We start from the raw sequence: 25,566 nt of genomic DNA, 5'->3' as shown, positions 1-25,566 counted from the left end.
CCGTTTGGTGCAGAGTAAAATACCAATGTGTCATCACTGGAAAGTGAAACCCAGTGCTCACCACAAAAAAGCTTCAATGCAGGCAGTAACTGTTCAGGCTTTTCCTGTGCTGTTTCTTTCAAAACTGAAACCATCTTGAAGGAAGCACCCACCATATATACAGTGTCTCATTTTCATGATTCACTCAGCTATGAATATCTGGCATTTCCTTGTGATTTCTGTAACACTAGTGTTTAGTACTTCTTTGTAGAAAGTTTCGCAAGAATGGCAGTGGTCTATAAATCTTGATTATGTCTATTACTGCAGTCTTTGTATTGCAAATGCTCGTCTGACATGGCATCCACTGAAAGTCTCTGCTCTCTAGAGGACAGCTTGCCCAATGGATCAGGTCTCCCAGCATTCGCAAAAAGGCTCTCAGGATCAGCTGAACTCTGTGCACACTACTTTGTTTTATTTTGTTTCATTTTGATTGGTTCAGATGGTCCAAATATTTGCAGAACTCCATTAAGTCCTATTTGGGATGAAGTCATAAGTTCCATTTTCCACCAAGGCATGGAGCCTGTCCAAATTAGTGTCAAAGCCTATATAATACCTTGGCTATATTGTAGGCTTGTATAGTATCAAGATCCTGTTTTCACAGCGGTTACATAGTTGTTACTCCAGTGAAGAATGATATGGCCCCTTATAAAGTCCACAAGCTGACGTCTGTTTTTTAATGTAATATTTACACTATTCAAGGAGCTAAATGAAGTCTTTGCTTTAATAGATTCCTTCAGCTAATGTTTTCCCTTATACAGATGGCTTATTGTTTCCAGCTTTTGATACCTACGTGGCTTTGTATATTAGGTCCTCATTTTTTGGTTTGGCTTATTTTCCCCCTTTCTCTGTCTCCCGGAGCAAGGGAAGGGTTTTGCTCTTATCATGAAGTTGCCTTGCAGTTTTCTCTGGGGTTTTATTTGAGGGTCAACCCCCTGAAGACACTAAAACCAAAACATACAAAAAACCCCAGCACCCTGTTGTTGCCTCCCCCCACTCCCCACACACCCTGCATTACTTTCTATTTTTGACGTATCATCCCCTCTCTGAAAGGAAACAAGGTACAGCAATTTCTTACCGTGGGCAGAACTCACATAATTTAGGCAATGAAATGTGGTTGTTTTTTTTTTCCCAGTGGCTCTGAGTGTCTCTCTTTTGAAAATGTTGCCCAGATGATTGCTATAAATAACACTGTGCCACCTAATGGTTTCGTGGCGCTGGACAAAAATCTATATGTTCATCCCAAGTATATTTCCCTTATGAAGCCCCAGAAAGCTACTTAGAGTGCCAGGTTTTAAGTACATAACCACATTTATTTTAGTGAAGTAAAGCACACGTTGACAGCTGGAAAATTCTGGTCTGAACAAGGAGTGGAGGACAACTGAAATTAGATGGACTTTTCTGCTTAGTACGCTTCTGTAACAGAGCAACTTCAGACAGTGAGGACTACATGGTGGAGTATCTGCTGAAACTTTAACTTCAGCAATGTACAGCTTCAATCTGGGCTTTAGTTCAGGAAAAAAGCTTACACTTGCTGTGTTCCACTCAAACCAGTTTTCTCCCAATTCTAAATAAAACCAAAACATAAGACTCACAGACTCAGAGTTCAGACCAATTTGTAGTGGACAGAGAATGATCAAAAGCAGGATATACCAAGGACCTTATCTCATTTGCCAAGCTAACCGCATATACAGATATAGTTTAGGCGATCAGAGTCGTCTTATCCTTGGTTCTGATTGTGAAATTTCTAATGGTTTGTGTTCAGGTAGGAAATTATTCAGAACTCTGATTTTATATTTTTTTTTTTTAGTTTATCAATCCTGATGCTCTTCAGCCTGCATGTCTAAACTAGACATCTAGAAAGGTTAGTTGCAGCATTCCAGCACTTATACATTTTTTTTTTTCCCCTAAAGAATGTTAAGGAGAAAAAGTATTGTAGCATATTTTGGGATATAAATGACGAATACAGGTAGTCCTTAATTTACATGTGTTTATTTCTTAACTTGGTGTTCAGAATGGAGGCAGAAGTATAGGGCACATACATATGCCCTGTTCTGAAAATGTTCTTGTCACCTGTACTCTGCAAACAATTATAGCTGTTACTTGGGCTTTTATAATTCTACGCAGAGAAAAATTTCAGAAGGACATATGAGCACACTTTGCACTTCAGATTGGTGGTTCAACCTGGTTCCTTGCAGAATGACCTTACTTCACTGCCTCTGGATTAGCTCCCCATCTCTATTGTTCTCTTTGGGGATGATAACCTTATCTTATAAAAATAATGCTGTATTTATCTATTGTATGTTTTAATTTATTTTTCCATCATCAAGGTCATATATTGACTTTTGCATGGGAAGTTAAGGTCTGCTGAGTGTGAAACTGTTGTCAGGGTTATGACTGCCACTATATATTCACAGAAAAGGGGCAGCAAAAGGCAGTCTATCAATACATGTGGTATGGCAATTCTAACTGGCTATTGATAGGGAGTTGCATATTTCTGTAATGTGCCATATGACACGGATTTCGGTCCATCGCATTCCTGCTGATTGTGGCCAGGAAAGAGAAATACAGAAAATCAGCAGAACTAATCACTTAATTTGAGAAATGTCACCTTGTTCTTAATTGTGTTATTTATTATCATGAGGTGGTGGGTACATAGCAACTGTGGATGTAATTGGTATCTCTTGCCGCTTTGCCAGCCTCTCATACTTTTCATACAGTGGTACAGTGGTAGTCTACTATATGATCTTCTTAAAGAAAAAAAAAATCTTCTGCTCTTCTTAATTGTTCAATTGGATGCAAGGGCTGAATAAAGAGTTGTGATCTGTCTAGGATGTGCCTGTACTGCAGTCCTCTGCTAGATGGGGACCAAACTGTTTTGCTGGTATTGTAAATAGAGATAATCCTTTAGTTTACATGTTGAAAGACCAGTGAAACAAAGAGAGGGGAAGGAAAGATCCAAGTCTCAGTTGTGATTTTGTTTTGAATTCTAAATATGAAGGTTTTGATTTGTGCAGCATTGTTGCCATGTGTTGGTATGTAGCCTGGCAGCAACTTGTCAAGTAGCAAGGTGTTTTCCAAATGTGACTCAGCAGGGAGCATGTAGAGCTATTTCTCATCTCCAAACCAAACCGTTCTGGAATAGCTGAGGTATGCTGATAGACCTTCACATTTTATAGTGTTCTGTATATCTTCCAGAGTAACTTTTCTAGAATGAGTAAGCATTTCTACACAGACAAAATTGGTGAGATCCACAGTCTTCATACACCTTGGGACATCTGTAGGATGAGTCAAGTGGTTCAATCTTATCATATGCTAGGAGTCTTAATATGAGTTATTTGTAGTTTATAATGGGAGATTGGGATCCTAGAAATCAGTCCTCATTTTGCCAGTGACTGTTACGCCTATCTAGAAATAAATAGCCACATTAGAATGAAATCTAATTTCCATTGAGCACCCAAGGAACAAGAAAGAATTGGTTCCTGAGTAGGGTTAGATCTTCCTTTAAAAGTTGAGCTTGGTTGATCTTAGTCTAGTGAAGATGATTTCAAGTGGATTATTTGGGATTATAGAAGGATTAATGCTGCTCCTACTGTAACTGAGGCGATGCTGTTCTTTTCCTTTGGATGTTCTGAGGTTGTGCTTAACTTTTTAGAATGGAATAGAATGGAATAGAATATTTCAGTTGGAAGGGACCTACAGTGATCATTTAGTCCAACTGCCTGACCATTTCAGGGCTGTCCAAAAGCTAAAGTGTGTTATTAAGAGCATTGTCCAAATGCCTCTTAAACGTTGACAGGCTTGAGGCATCAACCACTTCTCTAGGAAACCTGTTCCAGTGTTTGATCACCCTCTTGGTAAAGAAATGCTTCCTGATGTCCAGTCTAAACGCCTTTTTGGTTTATCATGTCAAAATAAGGCAGTCTTTTGGCTTCTTTTCAGGTTCCTTTACTTTTTTTTTCCATAGCAGGTGTTAGACGCCTTTTGTTGGTGAATCCCAACATGGCTCTAGCAGTAGAGAGGAAAAACATATCAGATCTGTCAATATAAAGCTACAAAATGTAAACCTGTTTTCTGTAAATGAGCTGTCATTCTACTTGGAAACATAGTATGTTTAAGGGACCGAGATTTGCTGTTTACATGCCAAAGATAATTGTGTCTCAATCAAGCTTTATTACTCTGTGTTCAATAACCCTTAGCTGAAGGGGATTCTTTTTATCTGAAACACCATGGTGATAGTGCTAACACTACACTTTCAGAAATGTTTATAATAAATGCTATAAAACACATCTATGTGCACCGTATAAGAATACGGGGGGAGATACCACAATAAAGAACAGCGCAGTGAAGAATCCCAGGTGGTTCTACAGTGGTATTTCATCCTGTAAAGGCTCCTTGTGTAAGCTTGTTTAACTTTCTGTTTCAGGAACAAGAAGATCCTAATAAGCTTGCTACCAGCTGGCCAGATTACTACATTGACCGCATCAATTCCATGGCAGCAGTAAGTTACCTCTCCTGCAAAGCAGGGAAGATTTCCTACCATAGGGGTATGTTTCTTTAGGAAGAAGTACCCAAAGCAGAGAGGAATGTTAGCCCAAGTGCATGACTGATTGAAAATAGGATTTCTGAAAGAAGATGAGTATGTGTATTAAGAAAAAGCCCTGCTCTAGCAGCATAGATTAGAAAGCACAATAAGCATTTCCAGTTTTTATTTCTACAATACTGAGCACTGACGGCAATCAAATTAGACTCTGGAATAAAAATTCAGAGCTGGAGTAATGAGATTGATTATTTAAAATTATTTATGTGCCAGATATGAAGCCTATCCCAAAGTATGGCCCTGATCCTTAGATCTCTGCTTGCTGGCACTGGTCCTGAAAAGAAGGCACAAAAATGGCTGTGGGGCTTTTTTGAATTCCTGTACAGTTCAGCTAGCTTTAAACCGTAGTAGACCATAATGACCTTGAAGAGATTGTCAGGCTCTTGAGTATTGTTGGAGCACAAAGGTAGTTCAGCTTTGACCCCTATTTTGGAAATTTTGAGGAATGTTAATGTAAAGCTAGCTTTCAGCACATGCACACGCTCATGCTTGCGTCTTGGCAGGGCTAGCCGGTCTGAAACTGTGACAATTGAAAGCATCTTTTTCCAAAACTATACCTTTAACTGCAGTTAGCGTTTTTGGAGACCTGTGTGTCATCTGGGCCAAGTACAGGTAAAATAATTTGGTTCTTCAAGAGGAATCTTGAGTACAGCCTGTAAGTGAGGTTTGTATGAAATCGTGGACAAGAGGGAACCAAGGCCCCTATTTATCCCTTCAGAACAGAAGAACAAGAGAATATTTGATGAATCAGAAAAGCAACTATTTGAAAACTAGGTAAAATTTTGTTCTCTTGTGTGGTTTCAAATTGATTTCTAACTAATCTAAAATTAACACTGGGTTTATTAGTCTAGTAGTAGAATTAAAGAAAAGGTAGTTGTTTATGTAAGATAATATCCACTTACACAAGAGCAGATAAGTAGAGGAACATAAAGCTGTAACACCTTAGACATCAGATACAAGCCAACAAGATATTTGAGAAAAACTTTCTCTAATTGTCCTTGTTCAATAGCCGTATAATATGTCTCTTCCTCTGAAGCATCCAGTAGAGGTGATCACCAGCAGAAGCAGAACACATGCATATAGCATCCACTGATCTCCTTTGATATGGTAGATCTTATATTTTGAAATCAGATTCTTTTACTGATTTTTATAACCAAATTTTGCCTCCAGTTATTTATGTGCAACGTCTACTCAGCTTTTTTTGGCAGTTGTGCAAAGTGATGATAGAATTCTGTTCCTAGCATCTTCGATAGCACACCGTATTTGTTTACTTAGGCTTTTATGTTTGATTTCTAAAGGAGAAAATAATTTCATAAAAATAATGCCCTAATGGATGCTAAATATGTCAATACTGATGCATTTCTTATGGTGAAATATTTCTTGCTCGGTAAGAAAAATCAAGATTTACAAGTTAACCTTCATGCTAGATTTTCTTGGGGCAGGGTAGTGGAATAGAAAGAATATGGACTTGTTTTGAGAAAAGAGATTGAGCTTTTGTGACTGGCATGGTACTGTGCTTTGACTTCCTGACTGAACAAATTTGCTCTACAAGGGCCATTAAGGAAAAAAATGACTATGAAACCTTGCAATGTCACTGAGCCAAATACTTCTGGTAGGATTTGATCCAAGGCCTCTTGAATCTACTGAAAGTTTTTCCATTGATTTCAGTGACTTTTGGATTGGTCTTTAAATGATCTTGATGTAAACCTGGAGTGAATATGTACAAGCCACTATTCTAAATCTGGATCAGTTCCATGGAATGAGACTATATTTTGGCCTATGTTTCTAATTTTAAACATGTTTTAAAAGCACCAATAAACACCAGCCCCGTAATGTTGTTTGCATGCCTCAGCACTGAATGATTGATAACCTTTTATTTGGCTTCAAGGCTCATGATTTACTCTTACGCCTGAAGTGTTAAGATGACACGCTGGGGTTAAAACCCCTGCTTCTGATTTACCACTTAGTTGCTTCCCTTTTAGGCAGGTGAAACTTAGTTGACTTGATTTCACAGGAATTGTATCAGTGGAAAACTGGAGTAATCCAGCTGAGAACCAGCTCCAACACACTTTAAAAGACATGTTCTGTTCATTATTATTTAGACCTCTGAGATTCTTAACTTCCAAACGCTTATTTTGGGTCCCTTATAATTTCAGTCCTAAATTTAGTGGTGGGGTTTTTTTAATTATTTTTTTTAAAAACTGCATCCAAGTGGACTTGGCTCAGGAGTGGTGAAAGAAAAACATGTTTCATGTTGCTTCCTGACACTGTCTAGTCTATTTCAGTTTACGTCTCTTGGGCACTATCAGGTACTGCAATATTTTAATTAGAAATATTGCAAGAAATATTAGAGTTGAAATGGTAGCAATAATCACAGAAGTGTTAGTTTAAAATGCCTTAAGTCCTGTTTTTTTAAAAAATTAATCTTTGCATCTCCTGTGAATTAACTGCATAAGAATCTTTTTACGTGCGGCTTTCACATCTTTTTCTATGGCCTTTTGTTTAATGACTAAGTTCTTTTTCAAATACTAGCTTGGCAAAAAGGTTCTCCCTACTCGCTGATGAAATGGAAACGGCACCTTTATCCTGCTGATATCATAAAGTACCTTTCTGTGCATTTCAGTGGGCCAAGGCCCCTGTGCTCAAGGATCACTTTCTCAGAAGACCCGCTGCAGTGCTACCCGTCGTATCTGCCCCTCATAGATTATGCTGGAGAGCGATGTGGTGATTCCTGACATGTTTGACATTCCCTACTTGTAACCTTAGATCACTATGTTAGGAAGCACTTTAGGTCACAGATTCCAGATCCAGTTCAAAAAGCCATGCATTTTAGGCACCGTTCTGTTCCCACAATTGTTTCTGTTGCTGTGACTTTTTAGATTTTAATAGTTATTAAAATAAAAAAAACAACCTAGTTTTTTTAAACTAGTTTAAAGAAATTGTTTTACAGCCCAAGTCTCACAGGAGCGTATGACAGCAAACTGGATCTCTTTACTAGTCTGTAGGGTGCAATTCCTGTGGAGGGACTGATCCATCCTTCAGGTAGCCTGACTGAAAGGAAGAGGCCAAGTAGGTCATTGGTAGAGTATCTTCTAGACTAGTCCTTGTAAGAAAGGGACAGCTGCTAATGATGTCTAATATAGAAAGAGGAGCCTCCAAATTTGCCCAGTCCTCTGATGTCTACATGCTATAAATCATACCTGGTCATTGAGGGTAGATTGCATGCCCACAGTCAGAGACCATTTCCATTATCAAGGTCATTGTCATCTTCTGCTGATTCATCAACACACAAAACTTCTTTTCTTAAAAATGCAGCATCTGCCCTGTTAATATCACATGTAAAGAAACCTCCCTGTGCTTCTTGTGCCCTCCTCACCCCATGATACTCTCTGCTTGGCAGCACAAATAAACACAGACCTCACTTCACTGGGAGGAAAATTTCTGACAGCACTATGTTGCTTTTATGAGCTTGGCTGTGTATGCGTTTCCACAGAGAGACCTTCAGGTGAACAGTAGTTGCAGATCCAGCTTTTCTGGAGAGATGGCTTGGTTGAGAGTATGAGACAGGGGTCAAGATTAATAACTATGGCTGTAACCAGGCCCTTTTCCTTTCCTTTTCAGAAAGCATTTGTTCAGGGCAGAGCAGCTTCACAGGACATTAAAATTATATCTTTTTCAGCAGAATTTAGCAGGTGGATGATAACTCCTCCCTCCAGGTTAGGTGACATCTGTTACTTCAAATTTATTTGCTTAAAAGCTCAGTTTTTTTAAATTACATCTATTCATAGTTTATTCTCGTAGTTCAGCCTTAATGTAGTTAGAGATGTGGTGCATCTTGAACTACAAATGACTTGGTTCTTTGAAGAAATGTTTTAAAGTACTATTGTCCAGATACGTCACAGGAGGCATACAATACCATATTTTTTTAATCAAATTTTTATTTTAATTTTAGTTGTATTTGCTTATGACCTAGAAGTGATTTCAATAATGATAACACTTGGTTAGTTATAATTTTAGACAAGATCTAAAGAAAGAGAATGAGAAATGAGAATGTTCAGGTTGCTTTTTCTCTATTTATTATATTTGCTTCTTTTTTCATTTCATTTCTGTGAGACTTAAGTAAAATTAGGTCCATCGTACAGTGTATTGCTGATGCTAGTTCATGCCCTTTTTTCTTTTTTTTTTTTGTTCTTTTTTTTTTTTCCTCTCACTTTCTCACACATACATACTGTCATTATGGTCCTGTATTTTCTTTCCCATCCATTTAGGGGAATGATTAGCCATTAGGATAAGGTGTGGGAATGAATCTGTGCTTTTAATAAAACTAAAATATTTTGTTTTAAATGAAGCCAAATTTTCAAAAGTAATATCTTGGACTACCTGAAGTTTTACAAATAAAATTCCATGTGAATGATTGTTTTCACAAATTCATTAATTTTTTTGAATTGGCAAATCAAGTTACTAGATGCTATACTTTCCTGGGTGATGCACTTAATCTGGAAAACTAAATATGCAAAATGTGCTTATAAAAAAGAGCCTTATGTATACCACTTTGTAAGGACCAGATAAGGACCTGCCACTATTTTGCTTCCTCTTCCTAGTGTGTTTGTTTAACTGATAGTAACTAGCTGCATCCTCAGCACAGCAGACGTTAGTCCTTGAGTGCAGTTTGTAGTTTAGGAAAGCAATTCATCGGTCAGCCACATTAATGAAATCCAGCCTCAAATAATGACATTTCCCTCCCCTCTGTCTCCCAGGAACAGTTATGTTTCCTATAACTCTTGCCGAGAAAGCTATTTCATAATGCAAACGCGTGAGCAGTCTGTCTTTAGAGAGGGCATGAGGATTTGAGTTCCTGGCCATGCGCATGAGTGAGAAATGAAAGGCTCTTGGCTGCCTGCAGCTTAAGAAAAGGGGTTTTCTATAATCACCCTCTGTTGTAAAGGCAGGATTATTTGTATTTGTTTCATTTGGAAACGGGCCTTTTTCACTCTGAACGAAATACTGTTGAGCACCTTCCTACCATCCATTTGCTTTCCCCCTACAATGGCTCAGAGGAGAAATTAAGTCGTTGGAGGAATGGGAGCTTTTCAAAGGAGCATTTATGGGCCAAAGGAAAGATGACCAGATGGGCTGTCACCCGAGAAAATACAAATCAAGCCCCAGATCACACCCCAGGACTCTGCCATTGAGATTCCATAGTGCCTGTTCAGGATTTCTGTTTATTTTTCGAAGAGAGGGATCATATATGGCTTGGCTTAAGCATTTCAATTTATGTTTCTGGCTGTCGGGGGATGCTGGCAAAAGATAAAACATCATCAGCTCATTTTCCATCAGTAGCGCTCTGTCATTCCATTAGGGCAGGAAATAGCTTGCTCTGTTACTGAGTGAATTTGACTTTAGCGTGGATCAGAGAGAGGACCCCTAGAGTTAAACACATCTGCCTGTGCCAGCTGTTCAGCATAAGACAGCAACGGCATGTAGCCAAATGACCACCCTCAGGATCTGACATGTGTTGGCACCACATGGTTTGCAAAAGCAAGCAACATGGGAGCACTTCCAAGGGAAGTGAGGTGTTGGGGAAGGGGGGAGGGTTAAAGGAAGTTTCAGTGAGAGGAAGGTTTGCTTTGGTGCTTGCTGAACAGGAAAATGAAGACTTAAATATTTTACTGTAATGGGCCATAATTGTAGCTACTCAGATTCCACCACGGAGAGGTATAATACCAGATCCCTGATAGATGATACTAGTTTAATCATGTTATTCATTTGAGCAAGGGGTTCAGAGCTGCTTTCCAGCTACCACTGAGTGATATCCCTCAGAAGTCCCGCCAACGAGAGAGTCATTTATCCTCTCTGCTTTGCAATTAAAGTGACTAAAAAGACATAGCTATAGGCTAAGAATTCCCAGCATTGAGTCTTGACTTCTTATGAAGTCACAGATTGAAGTTGTGAGCCTGACTGGTGTATGTGATGGGCACCGCAGAGCCTTGCTTCACATGACAAGATTGCAGTGATGCTAAGTGTAGATCTGGAACCCTGATTTCCTGAGATACCACTTTTTTTAATGGCAATGGTCTGACCTTGAGGGTCTTATTTTTTGCATGTATTCCACTCGTTGTCTCTCACCCTAATTTACAGTGACTCACAGCATCTTCAGTTCCAGTTGACTGCAAGCTCTAGTTATCTCAGGCTGCATACTGGGGGAAAATCTAGTCTCTGTGTGCTTGTGTGCTTCAGTTTACTCATTAAAAAATAGGGAGAGGGATTTTATGATGCTCCAGCTTTTTGCAGTAAATGTTCCTAATTAGCAAGAGCAAAGTGGATAGGGAAAATTAGTCTCCTAAACCAGGTGATATACTTTGGGTGGGGGAGAAAAGTTAAACTTGTATGTACACAAACCGTAATTCAGGGTACTTGCAGGCTGTTTAGTCACTTGAAGAAAAAGCTTTTATTCTTTGAAACTTGACACGCATCTTTTTTTTTTTTTTTTCCTTTTTTTTCTTCACAAATCCCTCCAGCCATGTCAGTCTAATAAAAGATATTACCTCTCCCTCCAAACTTTGCCTCACATATCCATAGATTACCACAGCAGATCAATGTTCCAAATTAGGTACAGTTTTCTGAGGACATACTGGCAAGTATGATTTTTGGGGGGTAATCTGAGAACCTATTGCCAGAGTGGCAAAGCGGTATGCTGCTGCCAGTCCACATGAGCAGCCTCATCTGGATTCATTTTGTAACTGAGGCGCTGCTTTCCCAGTTGAGAGGTCGGCAGGCACCTCTGCATGGGTTGATGGGGTAGTTGTTTTTCATAATTCCCGGCCTGTCTCTTAGCTTCCAGGCAGCCTGAGCTTTCCTGATTGTTGTCATCTTTTCTGAACAGATGCAGACTCTGTATGCTTTCGATGAAGAAGAAACAGAAATGAAAAATAAAATAGTTGAAGACTTGAAGACAGCTCTGCGGACTCAGCCCATGAGGTAATGTTGTTTGTCTTTCATCACAATTCACTGCCTCCCTATGGTCAGATGTGACACGGGAAAGAGTGGCAAGGACAGAAACCTTATTGTCTCGCCTCGCACAAGTGTCTCTGATACTTCAGACAATCCACAGAGAGCCCTACAGTCCCTGGTCTGAACCTGCCTGGTTGGTAGGGCACACTAATGCTGAAGCATGTAGCTTCAGGAAAATAAAAGACAAAGTCTGCTGTGAAAAACCTGTGGCAGATCTGTGCAAACACAGGTAATGACTGTGAAGATTAGATTTTAGACTTCATAGCCCCTGAATGTCCCATGTAATTTGATTCATGTTGGGCAAAATCTCAGCCTCTACTCTGAACTTTGAATTCAGGCTTCCCTTATCTTTGGTAATGTGAACTATTTGGTACAAAGCAGCTAATCCATCTGACATCACCTGGTTTGGCATTCTTCCTGTTCTATGTGTAACTGTGGCATAGAGAAATGTTAAGAGACTTTATTGTGTACTGTGTCTTTGAAGGCAAGGTCATCTTTGTTTTTTTGGGAACAAAGCTCTGAACAATAGCAAAGTAACTAGCATAGAAAACTTTTCCATTTAACACTTAGAAGAGCACTGTGCAGAAATAATAACTATAGTTGATATGATCTCAGGAAGCACTTGGTCAAAAAGTTTCTGAATATCTTTGTATTGGGCCCAAAATAGGCCAAACGTGTTTGCATCCACACTACACTGAAATCATAGTTCCAGAGAACTTGAGTAATGCTTAATCAAACGGATTATTTTTTTTTTTTAGGGGGAACCTAGCCAAACCAATAAATAAATAAATAAAAACTACCCAAAAAATTATCTCAAAGAATTTACAGTTACATTGACTTGAAGTGAAGTGATATTTCTGGGACTTCTTGCAGAGCTGAGTGCTGATTGTGCTTCTTCCCTTCATGAGGTTTAAAAAGTTGACTGCATGCAGCTTCTCACCTCATGGCCCGTATAAGGTAGAGCGCATCAGGTTGAACCTCAGTGTTTTGCCTCCTGTTGTGATGGGCTGTAAGAGAGCACAAAGCCAGATCCTGGTGCTCCTCTGAGGCGTCAAGATTCATCAGGCTTTGGTAACTTTAGCGTGTGGGTAGGATGAGTGCTTTTAACATGGAAGTAGAGAAACAGTGGCCTATATTGAGACCTAGCCCAAGGGGATAAGTGGCTGTTTGATCCTGTCTTTTGCTATCCACAGTAAAATGCAGCTGGACTTTATGTTAAAATGGAAGCTAAGACAACTACCAAAGTCCCAACTCTCACAAGGTTTTTAAACCAAAGTCCTGTGCTGTTGAGACTTGATGTAGCAACTCTGTTACATTAATGTGGGGCTGGTTTGATGCTTTCTCTGTGAAAGTGACAGCTTTCATTGAGCATTACCACAACAGCAAGTCCTCTCTATGTCCAGCTGAAACTCTTTGGTTGACCATTGATTGCTCTGCTCTGAGATTTGGAATAGGACAGCCTGGCCTTGTTGAGAGCAAGGCAAAAGAGAAGAAGAAAGAGCAATGTCTTTTGCTCAAAGACTCACAGGATTTTCCTGCTCAGACCTATACTGCTTCTGCTGGATCCCCTTGACAACAGCCTGTTGGTTCATCTGTTTATAATAACCCTAACAAGCTTCAGTGCAAGCATCTATGAGCTGCCCTATAAAGTGTTCTCTTCTAAATCGCTGGCGATGGTTATGGGGCTTTTTTTTTTTTCTTTTAGATAGTTAAGCCAAGCCAAATTTTGAGTTAAGTCCTACGTCTCAACTAATTTCCAGCGACTCAATTCGTTAGCTGCCAAATGGGCTGAATGCCAATACCTGATCAACAAGCCAATTCCTTCTTGATGGAAAGGTTGCAGTAGAGAGGCCCTCAGCTCCATCAAATCCCAGTCATAAGCAGTACTATACCCAAGCCTTCAAAATACTAGTCTTTCTAGCTGAATTTGGACATCAAATCCTGTTTTCCTTGCCACTCTGTTCATCAGGCCTCTGAAGAAAATAGAGACCTAAATTCACATGGAATGGACTGTCTGTAATCCATTTGTGATTGTAAGGTACACAGGGGCTCTGACAGCTTACCAATAGGCTTCTCTTCTTGAATTCTTTGATCTAGAGGAATCAAAAGAAGAAAAATTCATGTGTTTGGCTCTGTGTTTTATTTTACTGTAGAACCGTGTCTTTTCTAGTACAAAATGCAGAGTAATGGTACTAATCTGTGCCTCTATTCCAACCCATCGGTTCTAACAGCAACAAAAACTGAAGCAGAACTACCCAAACTCAAGTTCCTCTCCACTTTGGAGAAAAGGTGATAAAAGCATCCCTGAGCAGCTAGTTGGCCCCCTTTGAGCAAGTGCATTTTGTTCTGGTATTTAGGAGGTGCCCTGAAATAATAAAGACAGGTTATGTCCCAGCACACAGGAACAACCCCACCCTTAGAGAACAAAACCCCCACATCTGCATCTTGTAAGGAAACACATTTTCTTTTAGGTTTGTAAGAACTTATGACTATAAACAAGTGTGATGACAAACTATTGGACAGAAGAAGGGAGTTGAGAGCTTTTCTTTTGATATTTTAGTGCCCAAAAATGGAGGTTCAGAAGTGCAGCAAAAGTAAAAAATTAAATGGGACTGGAAAAAAAATCACTTTTTGGAACCCCAGAAAAATACTTCCTTTAGTCTGAATCATCACTAACTCCCTTTGCTGTCTGCTTTTCTCCTTTTGTTTAACTCAGATTTACCTCCTGTTATTTTTGTTTGATTTAGCCATGTTGCATTGAAGTGCATACTGGAGATGAACATTTATGCATCCAGCAAGCAAAACCCATTATGCTGAATTTTTCAGCAGTTCAGTAGTTGTCAGGATAATGTGTACCCCTGATTCAAAAACTGATGCTGCAGGGAAGTGTAGCCTTGCCTGTTAACAGGGTGGGAACATCCTGCTCTCTGCACACCCACAGCATATGATCTTTCTGTCTTTCCTGAGCTGGATCAAGTCTCACAGGGAGGCTGTCCCCCTCCCCTACACTTGGAATCCATCAGTGGGTCATTACCTCTTAGGCTGCACTGCATCTGTATTTGGATAAAAGGTTTGTTATTAGAACTAGCTAACATATTCTGATCAGCACTCTGAAACTTTAAAGGCTAAGAGGCGCCCTGCCTTTTAAAGTGTGCTAAACTGGTCAAGTGAGAGTCTGAGGTGAGGTTACACTTTAATTTGCTTGTTTAGCACCTATTAAAACACACCCTGCTTTATTTACATTTGAGTTTTTAAATGCGTTAGCCAGAATGCATTGGCAAATATGCTTAACTTTACACCTTCTAGTCTAGAACAAGACCTTATTTTGCAGCATACAGGACATATAGGATGGCAGTTAGTTACACACATGTATATTGTGAGGAAGAAGGTACTTTATTTGTATGAGTTGTGTATATGCACAGGCAACCCCCCCATCCCTGCTTATAGACATACAGATGCACAAACGCCAAACAGTGTGAGGATTATGGCTCTCAGCCTGTCAGCTAAACTCCCACTTCTTTTTCTCTCTTGTACAGACACTTACACACATGTCTCCCCACATATGTGCTCACACCAAGCAAATTCTCATACTGAGAGTGTCTATTGGCTCAGAAACTGCTATTGCCATTTCTTTGTCTTCCTCTTGCATGATTTCTGGCTTTTCCGGAAAATAGCGAACTAAGTGTTTTGGAAAAGGAAGGCGAAAATCATCATTTGATTCCTGCTTCTGATGTCAGCTGAAATGGGAAGGTACTTGGTTTTGCTTCCTATTGAGTAATGCAGCTTACTGTTTGCTCTCTGGACTAGGAAGAGCGCAGGAAAATCCCAACATTGTTTTAAATTATGTCATTAATCAAGGTCTGTGACACACACCACTTTCCTGCGCATGCCTCCTTTTCGGAATGATCTCATCCAAACAGTCCTAGAAAAATTGCTCTGCCAGTGAATTTAGTAAGGGATTGTACTTAATTGGGACAATGTGACTCGTGGATTTACCATTTTTTCACATGATCATCAGAGCAAGCTAAAATACATGAAGGTTGTAGTGCCTTGTATGTCCTGTCATAAGACCAGGTGTTCTATCTGAAAGCATGTTTAAAGGACCTTTGTTCAGCTGCTGCTCCAGGATGTTGTCTTTTGTCAGTAGAGCTCTGTATCTTCAGAAAGGTATCCAACTTAAGTCTTCCCACAGCCCTAGAACTGAAAAGAACAGCAAAACATCAGCTTTTTTTTATTCCTCCCCTAAAAGATGGAGGGAATAGCTAAGGTATAGAATGGATTCATAGAACTGAGCTTTGGAATTGAGGAGGGGAAGGAGAATTTAAACTAGTCCCTCCATAGTAGAGGTAAAGAGCAACTCTGCTCTTTAGGCCCAGGGTTAGAGAAATACTCAGAAGTCATTGGTATCGCATTGTTTGGTAACAAGTTGAGTTTGTGCTTATTTAATTCCAAATACATCTTTAGCAGCAACTCTTTTAGCCATGAATGTACTTATTTCAGTTGTCTTTGGCATGCTAGCAGCTAAATGCATTACAAAAACTGAAATAATTTTTAATCTTTCTATAATCGGTTTAAATAACAAACTGTTTTGAGTGACTTACCAAATTCCTGATGCACAATGTTGATCCCACTTTCTGGCCTGGAGGCAGAGAGGTTTTTGCTCCTCTGATTTGTTAGGGTAGACAAGATGATGCATCCAAAGAATGTGCAATCGGACCTGTATGAAACTTGGCAGATTGCCTTAGCAGGGTTTAACTAAACCTTGTTTTCATTTTTGGTGTGCACGTGTTCCTGTGTGTGCTTGTAAACTCTGATATTCACTTTGAAATTTAGTTTTGAACAAAACCCAAACCTCAGACCGAAACTTTCTTGAAAGCACCAGGCTTTGCCATGTTTCTGGTCAAACTGCGGGCCCAAGCAAGCTGAAAGTTGGCAAATCCATCAGCATAGTGAGCATAACTTTCAGGTAGGCCCTGAAAATTCCGCTGTGGTATGGGGTGTAACTGCTGGAAGGCCATACATATGTCAAGTCCATATGACCCAGGAGATATAAGTATGGCTCAGGTTTGTCTTGCTGATGCAGTGACATGAACAGAGACCAGTGCAATTCAGTCCTTCAGTATGGTGCTTCCATTACTGATGCATATTAGGAACAGCACCTCACTTAAATACAGAAAAGAGAAAGATAACACATTAGGAAGTATCCAACAGGAAGGAAGAGAGGCTGGGTAAAAGCAAAATGACACAGGCTTTTTTCTTCATTAGTTACACAGGTGGCAATTGCTAACAACCTTTTCATTTGTTTGAGGTATCTTTCTACATTATGCTGTTTAGAGCGTGGTCATGGACATATTGTTGGTTTACATTTGTTGGTGTACATTTTGGTAGACTGAAAATTCAAATGTAATTCACGTGGGTTTGCATTTAGACATTCTAAAAAAAGTGTACCTACCTGAACAACCTGTTAAAGGAGGCAGGAGGTAAACAAAGCAATCTAGAGAAATTTGCAGCCCTCTTCATATCTTTGAATCCCCATTTTTAAGCCTGGGAATTCTAAACGAAACACTGCTAGAATGATTGGCTTGAACTGACTTATATAATTCATTTCTATTGATTTGCCTAGGAGGCTGTCTGCATGGTCTAATTTGACCCATCTGGATTTTTTAACCCTGGCTTTCAACAAAACTTTAAACTTTTCCAAGGACTTTCCCCCTATTGTTTTAATCTTCAGTTTCCATAATCTTAACCTGAAGAAAGGGAAATTTTATGGTAGAATATGATAGAAACAGAACTCTAGTAATGTCAATAGTTAAAATAAACGTTTCCTACTATAGGTTCAGTCTTCAATGTGTCATTTGGTAACTGATTAATTCTGTATATCCTCTATTTATGATGTTTTTACTATGCATTTTACTACTGCAGGTTGACAGTGGACCTTTTCCATCCTTAATATACCTCCTCAAACTAAAAACAGTCAAAAAAACAAACAAAAAATCAGCCAAGGCCATTATAGGAGCTTTGCCTTTTACTGAAGAACATGTACCTTTTAAAGTTTAACTTTATATGTTCCTATATGTATATCACGGGATCAGAATGTGAAGTCAGTAGAGCTGAGAGTCACATTAGTAATGAGTTTGCCTCTGTCAGTGTACCCACTCCTGGAGGTGGCAGCCTATGTGTAGTATTGGCTAGAAGTTTGACCTAAATCTAAAAATGGTTTTCAAGATAATCTGAACTCATAAGTGTGGTTATGAGTCTGTATGAAAATGTATCTTGTGTGTATTAGCATGTATGTAAGAGGTACTAATTTGAAAGAATCTATTCAGCTTTGAAAAAGCAGCAGCTATTGGGATGGACCACAGCAGGTGTTGGGTGGCAACTGCAACGAAGAACACAGCAACCCAACAGCAGGGTCATAAGGTGATGCAATATAATTACCCTGAAACTCTGTGATGCACCATTATTAGCTGGTCTGTTTTCTCTCTTTTTTGTTTTGTTTGTTTTCCTTAAATACCTGGGAATTATTCTGTGAACTTTAGGCTAAAAACTAGGCAGCTTTTACAGATACAGGGTTGAATAATGTGGTACCTTTTGAATAAATTCCCTTTGGTCTACTTTCCTTATTTTTCCTACATGTTGTTGTTGTTTTTTTGTTTTGTTTTGTTTGTTTGTTTGTTTGTTTTTTCCCAGGTTTGTGACCAGGTTTATTGAGCTGGATGGTCTGAGCTGTTTGCTGAACTTCCTGAAGAGCATGGACTATGAGACCTCAGAGAGCCGTATACACACATCCGTTATAGGGTGTATCAAGGCACTAATGAACAACTCGCAAGGACGGGCTCATGTCCTGGCTCATCCAGAGAGTATCAACATCATCTCCCAGAGCTTACGGACTGAGAACATTAAGACCAAGATTGCTGTGCTTGAGATCTTGGGGGCTGTCTGCTTGGTACCAGATGGTCACAAGAAAGTCTTGCAAGCCATGCTTCACTACCAAGTCTATGCTGCAGAAAGGACAAGATTCCAGGTACAAGGAGGATACTTTGCCAGAAATACCCAGTATGATGAATCTCTGCAGGGACTGATTTTTACAGTGCATGTATTGCAAACTTGCTAGGTAGTAAAAAGACAATATTTCTCATTTTGTTTTAGGAAGGGCACTTCCTCAAATGGACTATCAGCACATATTATTTTATTTTTTTTCAAGACCTGATTGCCTGTCATTACTGCTAGTTTAAAATCTCCTCTATTTTACCTTAAAATTGGGGCTTGCTGTGTTAAATGAAAGCTGCTAACCTGTTCCTACTCTAACCTGATGGCATTTTTGGGGTGGTAACCATTTGTTCTATCCTAGAAGCCAAAGCCACAGAATTCCAGGAGCCTTTGTCCTGATTTTAAAGCCCTTAATTTAGTAATAAAACTGTTATGGATGAAATAATAGAGAGAGTGGATTAAATAATGAACAGTGGCGGCACTTCAATTGCCACTTAGCAATCAACATGTGAATTGTCACCACTTAGCAATTGTTGTCTCAGATATCTCCCATTCAGAACACAGAAGGGAAACTCAATCTCAGAGACCTTGAGGTAGGTCAGTAGATCATTGACAGACTTTTATTGTGGATAGTGCTAGCTGCTACCGTAATGTTCTTCCTAGTGAACTGAGCACCTTTACAAAAAGATACAACAGAATCTGTTGCTGTGTGTGAAGCTGTAGCTCCTAAAATTTGGGTTAACCTCACCCAATTACTGTTTGTTCTTAAGTGAAATGACAAATGTGGTGTTGGGCCAACAGGCCCTCGATCCTGGTTTCTGTCAGCCATTATCTCCTGCCTCCTCCCCAGCTAATGCGTCGGTGGATTTTGGGCTACAATGAGCTATGACTGTAGAAGTGAATGGGGAAACAGTCTGTGGTTATGAACAGCAGCTGCCAGTGTTTGTTGTTTGGACTGAATGCGCTATGGGATTCACTGACTGTGACTCAGACCTGAAACGGGGATGCAGGAGATCTTGGTTTGATATTCACCTATATGTAGCATGGGCAGGTCCAGCCCTCTACGTGCACTGTCCTATCCAGTTTGCTCTCTAATAATGAGCTGAAATGGAGAATCCTTCCTGAATTAATTGGACATTTTTGTATACCTTGGAGACAGGTGGGGGTGACCTTAGATGCCCGGCAAAATGCAGTGGTAGCTCACACCTCTGACAACAGTTGTGGTCCTGTGTTAACTTATCGTTACTTGACCAAGAGACTCTGCTCAATAAGCCCACATGGGAGATAGATAAATGCTGAGTTTATTCAATGTCTCCTAATTGGGAAATCACATTCATGGAAGAGTACTTTATATAAATGCTTGCTTTTGACAAAATGCTTTTCTGTTGGGGAAAAAAATGAAAGATAAATGGATGCTTTCTTTTTTTCTTTCTTAAACAAACAAACAAAAAAACACACAAAAAAAAACCAAACCCCACCCAACCCCCAAAATGATGTAGCAGATGGGATGCATTCTTGTTTGCATTTTCTAACACTTGTGTCTAGATGCTGGAATGGGATTTTCCTCTACACAAAACAACAGCTTAAGTTAAATTTTGAGGAGGTAAGGATTCATTCAAAGACATTCCTCATCTATTTTCGGTCATTTTCTTCTAACAGAGATTAAGGATTTTTTAAATGCTGATGAAACAAGTACTCTCACGGTCTTACTTGCATTTTAGTGGAAGGTTCTCTGATACTCTAGGACTTACCAGTTAGGAAAGCGTTATATCTCTTTGCCTCTTGCTTTCCTACACCTGTGTCTCAGAATGGTCTTTCAGCTCATTATCAAGAGAAGCATCCACTGTAATTTGACTATGGAGGTATTTTATGTTGTCAGATGCCATTTTAAGAAAAGAATGAGCTTATTTAGCTCTTACTTGTAAACGTCAAAGATGTGGCGTACAATGAAAGCCAGTGAAAGCCTTTTTTTCTTTATCCTAGTCCTGAGTATAATCTTTGTAACCCAGACTTTCCAAATATCTTAAGAGGTCCTTCAGGTTTCAAACCAAACTCTTGGGGATGTGTTTCCTGTAGCTTGGGCAACTAGCAGCATCACAAAGTGTATTGAAGTGCCCAAAGAATTTAGATCTTGCAGCTTTAGGTTGACTTTAACTGGCCACACCTAATCACTGTTATGCTGAAAATGATCCCCCACAACTGAGGATCTGGCAGAACCAAAAACCGAGAATTCTTTCTGTGAAAAGTAATAAAAAATGAACTAAACTGTAGGATCAGGAGAAACATACTTCAAATGTGCAGAGTAGGAATTTATTCCTTTGGCTCTATGGTTCATTATTGCAGACTGATTCTAATGGGGGGGAAGAGGAAAGCAGGGAACTGTAAACTCGCTGCTCAGTTTTTCCTCTAGATCTAGCTCCATAATACAACGGCCAAATTAGAGACATAATACCTCAGAGGACAATAATTTCAAATTCCCAGTTTTGGAAATCAAACTCAATTCTTGTGAAGTAAAAAGTGTGGGGCTTTCTGGAAACTGTACTGAGCTTACTATAATTGCACTATCCAATAAATAATTTACAGCTAATGCCGACCTCTGACAACTTCAGTGCAATTGTTGCTCTTCCTTAAGTTGCTTTCCTGACAACAATGGTTGATAATATTCTTCATCCCTTTCAGCCACCTCTGTCAATTTATCCCTTCTCATCAATGAAAGATGGCACTTTGTTTATATACTATGTATTTGGATTTATTTTCCCCTCTTGCAAATTGCAGTAAATCTAAGTGTCCCACTCTCCCCATGTCATCTGTGATGACCAGCACAGTACTTTGAGGAATCAGGAGGTAAATAAAAAAAAACTGTTCCAGATCTACTTTTCCCCAACACAAATTGTTGTCTTTTTTTTTTTTTTTCCTTCTTGCAGAGGAATATCATGGTGGTGAATAAAATTTTTTTTTTTTTGGGTGCGTGGTTCTGCTTCCACTCCTCTTTCTAAGAAGGAGGAAGACATGTTCAGAATTATTTACTGGCAACCATCTAAAACTTGAGCTCATGCATAACTTGCTGCTGACAACTTTAGATTGAACACAGATTATTTCCAATTTGCACATGCTCAAGTATGGTGGAGTGATGTAGAGGTCATGTATTTAACACAATCACATAAAACATGGCATGTTTCATTGAATGTTATTGTGGGTCAGTGTTCTAAGCACAATTCTTCCTACCTAGCACAGCTAGCCAAAAGTAGTCAGAGGACCCAGCAACTGGTGAATTAGTAGAGAAGAAAAGCTGCAACTTAAGATACGGGTCTTACTAAATTTGCATTGGATCTGTCTTGCTGTAACTCCTACTATTTGAATAGAAATAGGAAACTTACAGTTTTATGCTGGTGTATCTAAAGTAAAAATCCAAATTACAGAGAGATTCCTGAGTGATATAAACACTTGTAATCCCAATTAATTTAACTAAATTGCAGCAGGTGATAACAACTGAAGACCTCCAATCAAACTGCTGAAATATTTTGGAAAGGATGTCCTTGCTTTTTGATGTGTGTTGTTTTTTTGTTTTTTTTTTTTAAATTGAAATTAATGGAAAATATAGATAGAACTTTTATGAATATGAAGGACTGTCTCCTTAAGAAAATTCCATATTTTGCTCTGAGTGGAAACTGATGTAAAATTATGCTTATTTCTAAATTGCCAGCATTTACATAAAAATGACTGCAATTATCAATCTAATCCTTAACTTCAGAGAGGAGTCACTTTAGAGCTATGGGATTCTCCAGAATTTACTCTTCTTTGTTGAGACTTCAGTCTTCACTCGAATGCCTTTTAGTACTACAACTTCACCCTATATCTCTGCATCTCAGTGTGTTCACAGGTCTATTGGGATCATCTTTGTCTTGGCACTTGCAACAAGATTCTATACTTCATGTTTGTGTCTGAATTTATATTGTGGCTATTCCTGTTTTCTCACATTTGCTGTAGTGTCTTCCCTGAGCCCTTTGCCTGCTTTTATCTTTGACCCTTCTTTCATGCTGCCCTTCTGCTTGGAATAATTGTCCCTTTAATATCCAATAGGCAGTCTGCAGTTCCTCTTTTAAGATATTCCTTGAAAACTGTCCTCGTCAGAGTAGTATTCCATCTTTACTCAAATACCGCAATAACATAAAGGCATGCCTTCAGTCTCCTTCCTGAAGCAATCTTGAAAAGCTCTGTCTTTGCTTCATCCAATTTTTGTTTGAAATATGCTTCTTTGCCTACAAATTCTACTCTGCCCCTTAAAGAAGAGAGATGAAAGAAAACATTGGAAAGCCACACAATAAAACCTCAAAGCACAAATGTGGAATTAGAAAGATGAGCCCTTGGTGTCCTTGCTGGGATTCTTTTCCATCTGATGTGTTCCAAATTGGTACTAGTGTAATTTTGTCACTGGCTCACTGTGCAACCATGAAGATGTCGCTTTATCTTGAATTTCTTAAGTGCTTTTCTCGTGAAGATGGAGGTTTCTAAAATGTTATGAAAAATGAGAGAGAAGAGCCCCTGATTTTAGTGTCATTCATGTCTGCATTATCCTATTTATGACTGGTTTCCTTTGTGAAAGGGGCACTATCTTACTCTTCCCTACATTGTTGCCTTGTGATTCTTGCTATGCTTGCTGCTTCCCCTCATTTCTTCTGTGGAATGAAGGCATTGCGGTATGACGTTGTAACATGTTGTACTTTTTAACATGCCGTATTTTCAGTCAAACTAATGTTGCAAAGTCCTAATGCTGTATCAGCCCAGAAAAGTGTATCGGGATGTTCCGGCGCTCTTCTGGCCTAGTTCGCTGTCTGAAACAGCCACTCAGCTGAGGACCCCAGTGGGGAGAAAGAATTTTCCTTTTAGTCTTGAGAGAACCTAGGTGTTAGATACTGTCTGAAAGAAGCTGATTTCACTTGCTGATGAAAATATTAACTGGACTGCTTTGAGCAGAATGCTCTTGTTTTCCTCCTTAATGCTGCTAGAAATTTTGAAGCTTGAGGTGAGGAATAAAGGAAGCTTGATATTTTTGGTTGCAAACATGGAGATTAGGAGCATTTCTTCCAGAGCCCCCTTGCCTGGTTTGTGTTAAACGTCAGTACAGACCATAATCTGCAGGGAGAAATCTGATCAATTTGGAATTGTAGTAGAGGAGCTAACAAGGAACAAATTTTAAAGTCCTGTATTCCCACTTGATTTGCTTCTTCCCCTCAGGGCTCACCCAAAGCCTTTTGAGGTTTGCTGCAGATTGAATGAAACCCTACTGGATGTCAGTGATGAGGAATAATGGGATTAAACGAGGAAAATTTTGCTTAAATAGTAGGAAAAACCTTTACAGCCATAAGATCAATTGGGCCACAAAGCTGGCTGCCAAGAGGTGTGGTGAAATCTTTTTCACAGGAAATGTTGAAGTGAAGACTTGAACCACAGCCATTTGCAAAGGGTTAGAGGTATTGGAGTTTGGCCACAGTGCGTGGGTGTAGACTCCGATGTTTAGGAATTGAATGAACTTACAGTGTTTCCTTCTAGAGCTAAACAATCACGTGAAAACGTGCTGCTCTTCAATTAGCTTAGTGCAACCCAGAGTCTCTGTTTTTCTTGCCCTGAATTTGACTTGGCCCCCGTTGCGTTCTGCTTCTAGTCTAGCTTTCTGAAATGGGGGATAGAAAACTTTTGTTAGTATCCTTCAACCTGTCCGGATGCTGTATCTGACACTTTGTTGCATAGGGTCTAGCATGTTTGTAAAAGTCTGTGAGAATATATGGTAGGAATGAGGCCTCTGAAGAAAACCAGAAAAACCATCCTTGGTTTTGATGCTTCTGTAGTAATGGCTACATTACATGGCTAAGTAAATTATTCCAAGAAGACGCATGTGCTTTGGATTTCAGTGTCAAATCTGACAGTAACAGAATTAAATTCTCACATTTATTTCACTTCTGCTTATTTGGCAAGTTGAAGAGTTGGGTTTGTTGGGGAATTTAAAGACCTCTTAAATAGTCTCCTATTGTCATTGTCAGAGGTAGAATGCTGGACTCGACTGACCCTCAGTCTGACTTAGTAGGGCATTTCATTTCTTTTTATGTAAGACTCATTCCCGTTTCTAACAAAATGGGGAAAGGTTTGGTATTTGGCCATAATATACCTACTGGGAAATCATGGATGTGATCGAAGTTCAAATGCCAGGAGTAGGGACATTTGCAAGTTCTAGCTGGGCAATTTAGAGAATGCAAGAAAAAGGAGTTTATGAAATCAAGCTTGCTTGATAGTGAACATACCATGCTCTGATACAAGAACAGCTGTCAGTAGAACTGTATGATAGACCAAAAGATTTTTACACAAAAAACCAAGCAAAGGGTATTTTTTTTATGCTCCCTGTTTCTTGAGGCATATCTCCATGGTGGTGTCCGTTTTCTCCAGGAAACAAGATAGACCTACGAAACTGATGACTAGTACAGGAAAGATTTTGCTATGAATGAATACTTTCAGTAGCCAGAGACAGAATACTTACTAAAGGAAAGTGAACTTCCTTACTCAGCATCATAGCTTCAAAATATTATTTAGATGGATCTGCTGAGCTGAACACTAAAAAGTTATTTTTGTCTTTGTTCTCCCTTTATGGCCAAAACTTCTTGGGAAGAGTAAAAAGAATTCTGTCTTCTCTAGTGTATCAGCAACCCAAATATGTGAGTGTAAGGTGTTTATTATTAATGCTGGAGTGAGACACGTACAATTGAACTGTCAGATCTCAAGTGGAATTTGTTACTCTTCCAGTAAGGAAAATCATCCTTGAAATTATGAACTGATCAGAGAAGATCCTGAAGAGAAGATTCATTGTCATCAGCACAAAGCTACAAGTACAGTTGCTCTCATGGCTTATCGGTTTCTACATATAACCTCTTCAGTAAATA

At 39.3% G+C, this 25,566-nt stretch overlaps 1 protein-coding gene across 3 annotated transcripts in view; it reads left to right on the top strand.

Annotated features, from left to right (window-relative positions):
- The window catches only part of DAAM2 (dishevelled associated activator of morphogenesis 2), a gene marked incomplete at its 5' end in the record, with an annotated part of 119,359 nt that overhangs the window by 36,340 nt on the left and 57,453 nt on the right, over window positions 1-25,566 (top strand). For all 3 annotated transcript variants that reach the window (XM_082480980.1, XM_082480978.1, XM_082480979.1), the window contains 3 exons: window positions 4,463-4,537; window positions 11,520-11,614; window positions 18,338-18,671. In XM_082480980.1, coding sequence (XP_082337106.1) covers window positions 4,463-4,537; window positions 11,520-11,614; window positions 18,338-18,671 — 504 coding nt within the window. The remainder of the gene's footprint in view (window positions 1-4,462; window positions 4,538-11,519; window positions 11,615-18,337; window positions 18,672-25,566) is intronic.

Source organism: Vanellus vanellus (genome assembly GCF_965231255.1).
Source record: "Vanellus vanellus genome assembly, chromosome: 3".
NCBI classification, from domain to species: domain Eukaryota; kingdom Metazoa; phylum Chordata; class Aves; order Charadriiformes; family Charadriidae; genus Vanellus; species Vanellus vanellus.
The sequence above is the reverse complement of the archived record's forward strand: the minus strand, read 5'-3'. Positions and strand labels throughout refer to the sequence as shown.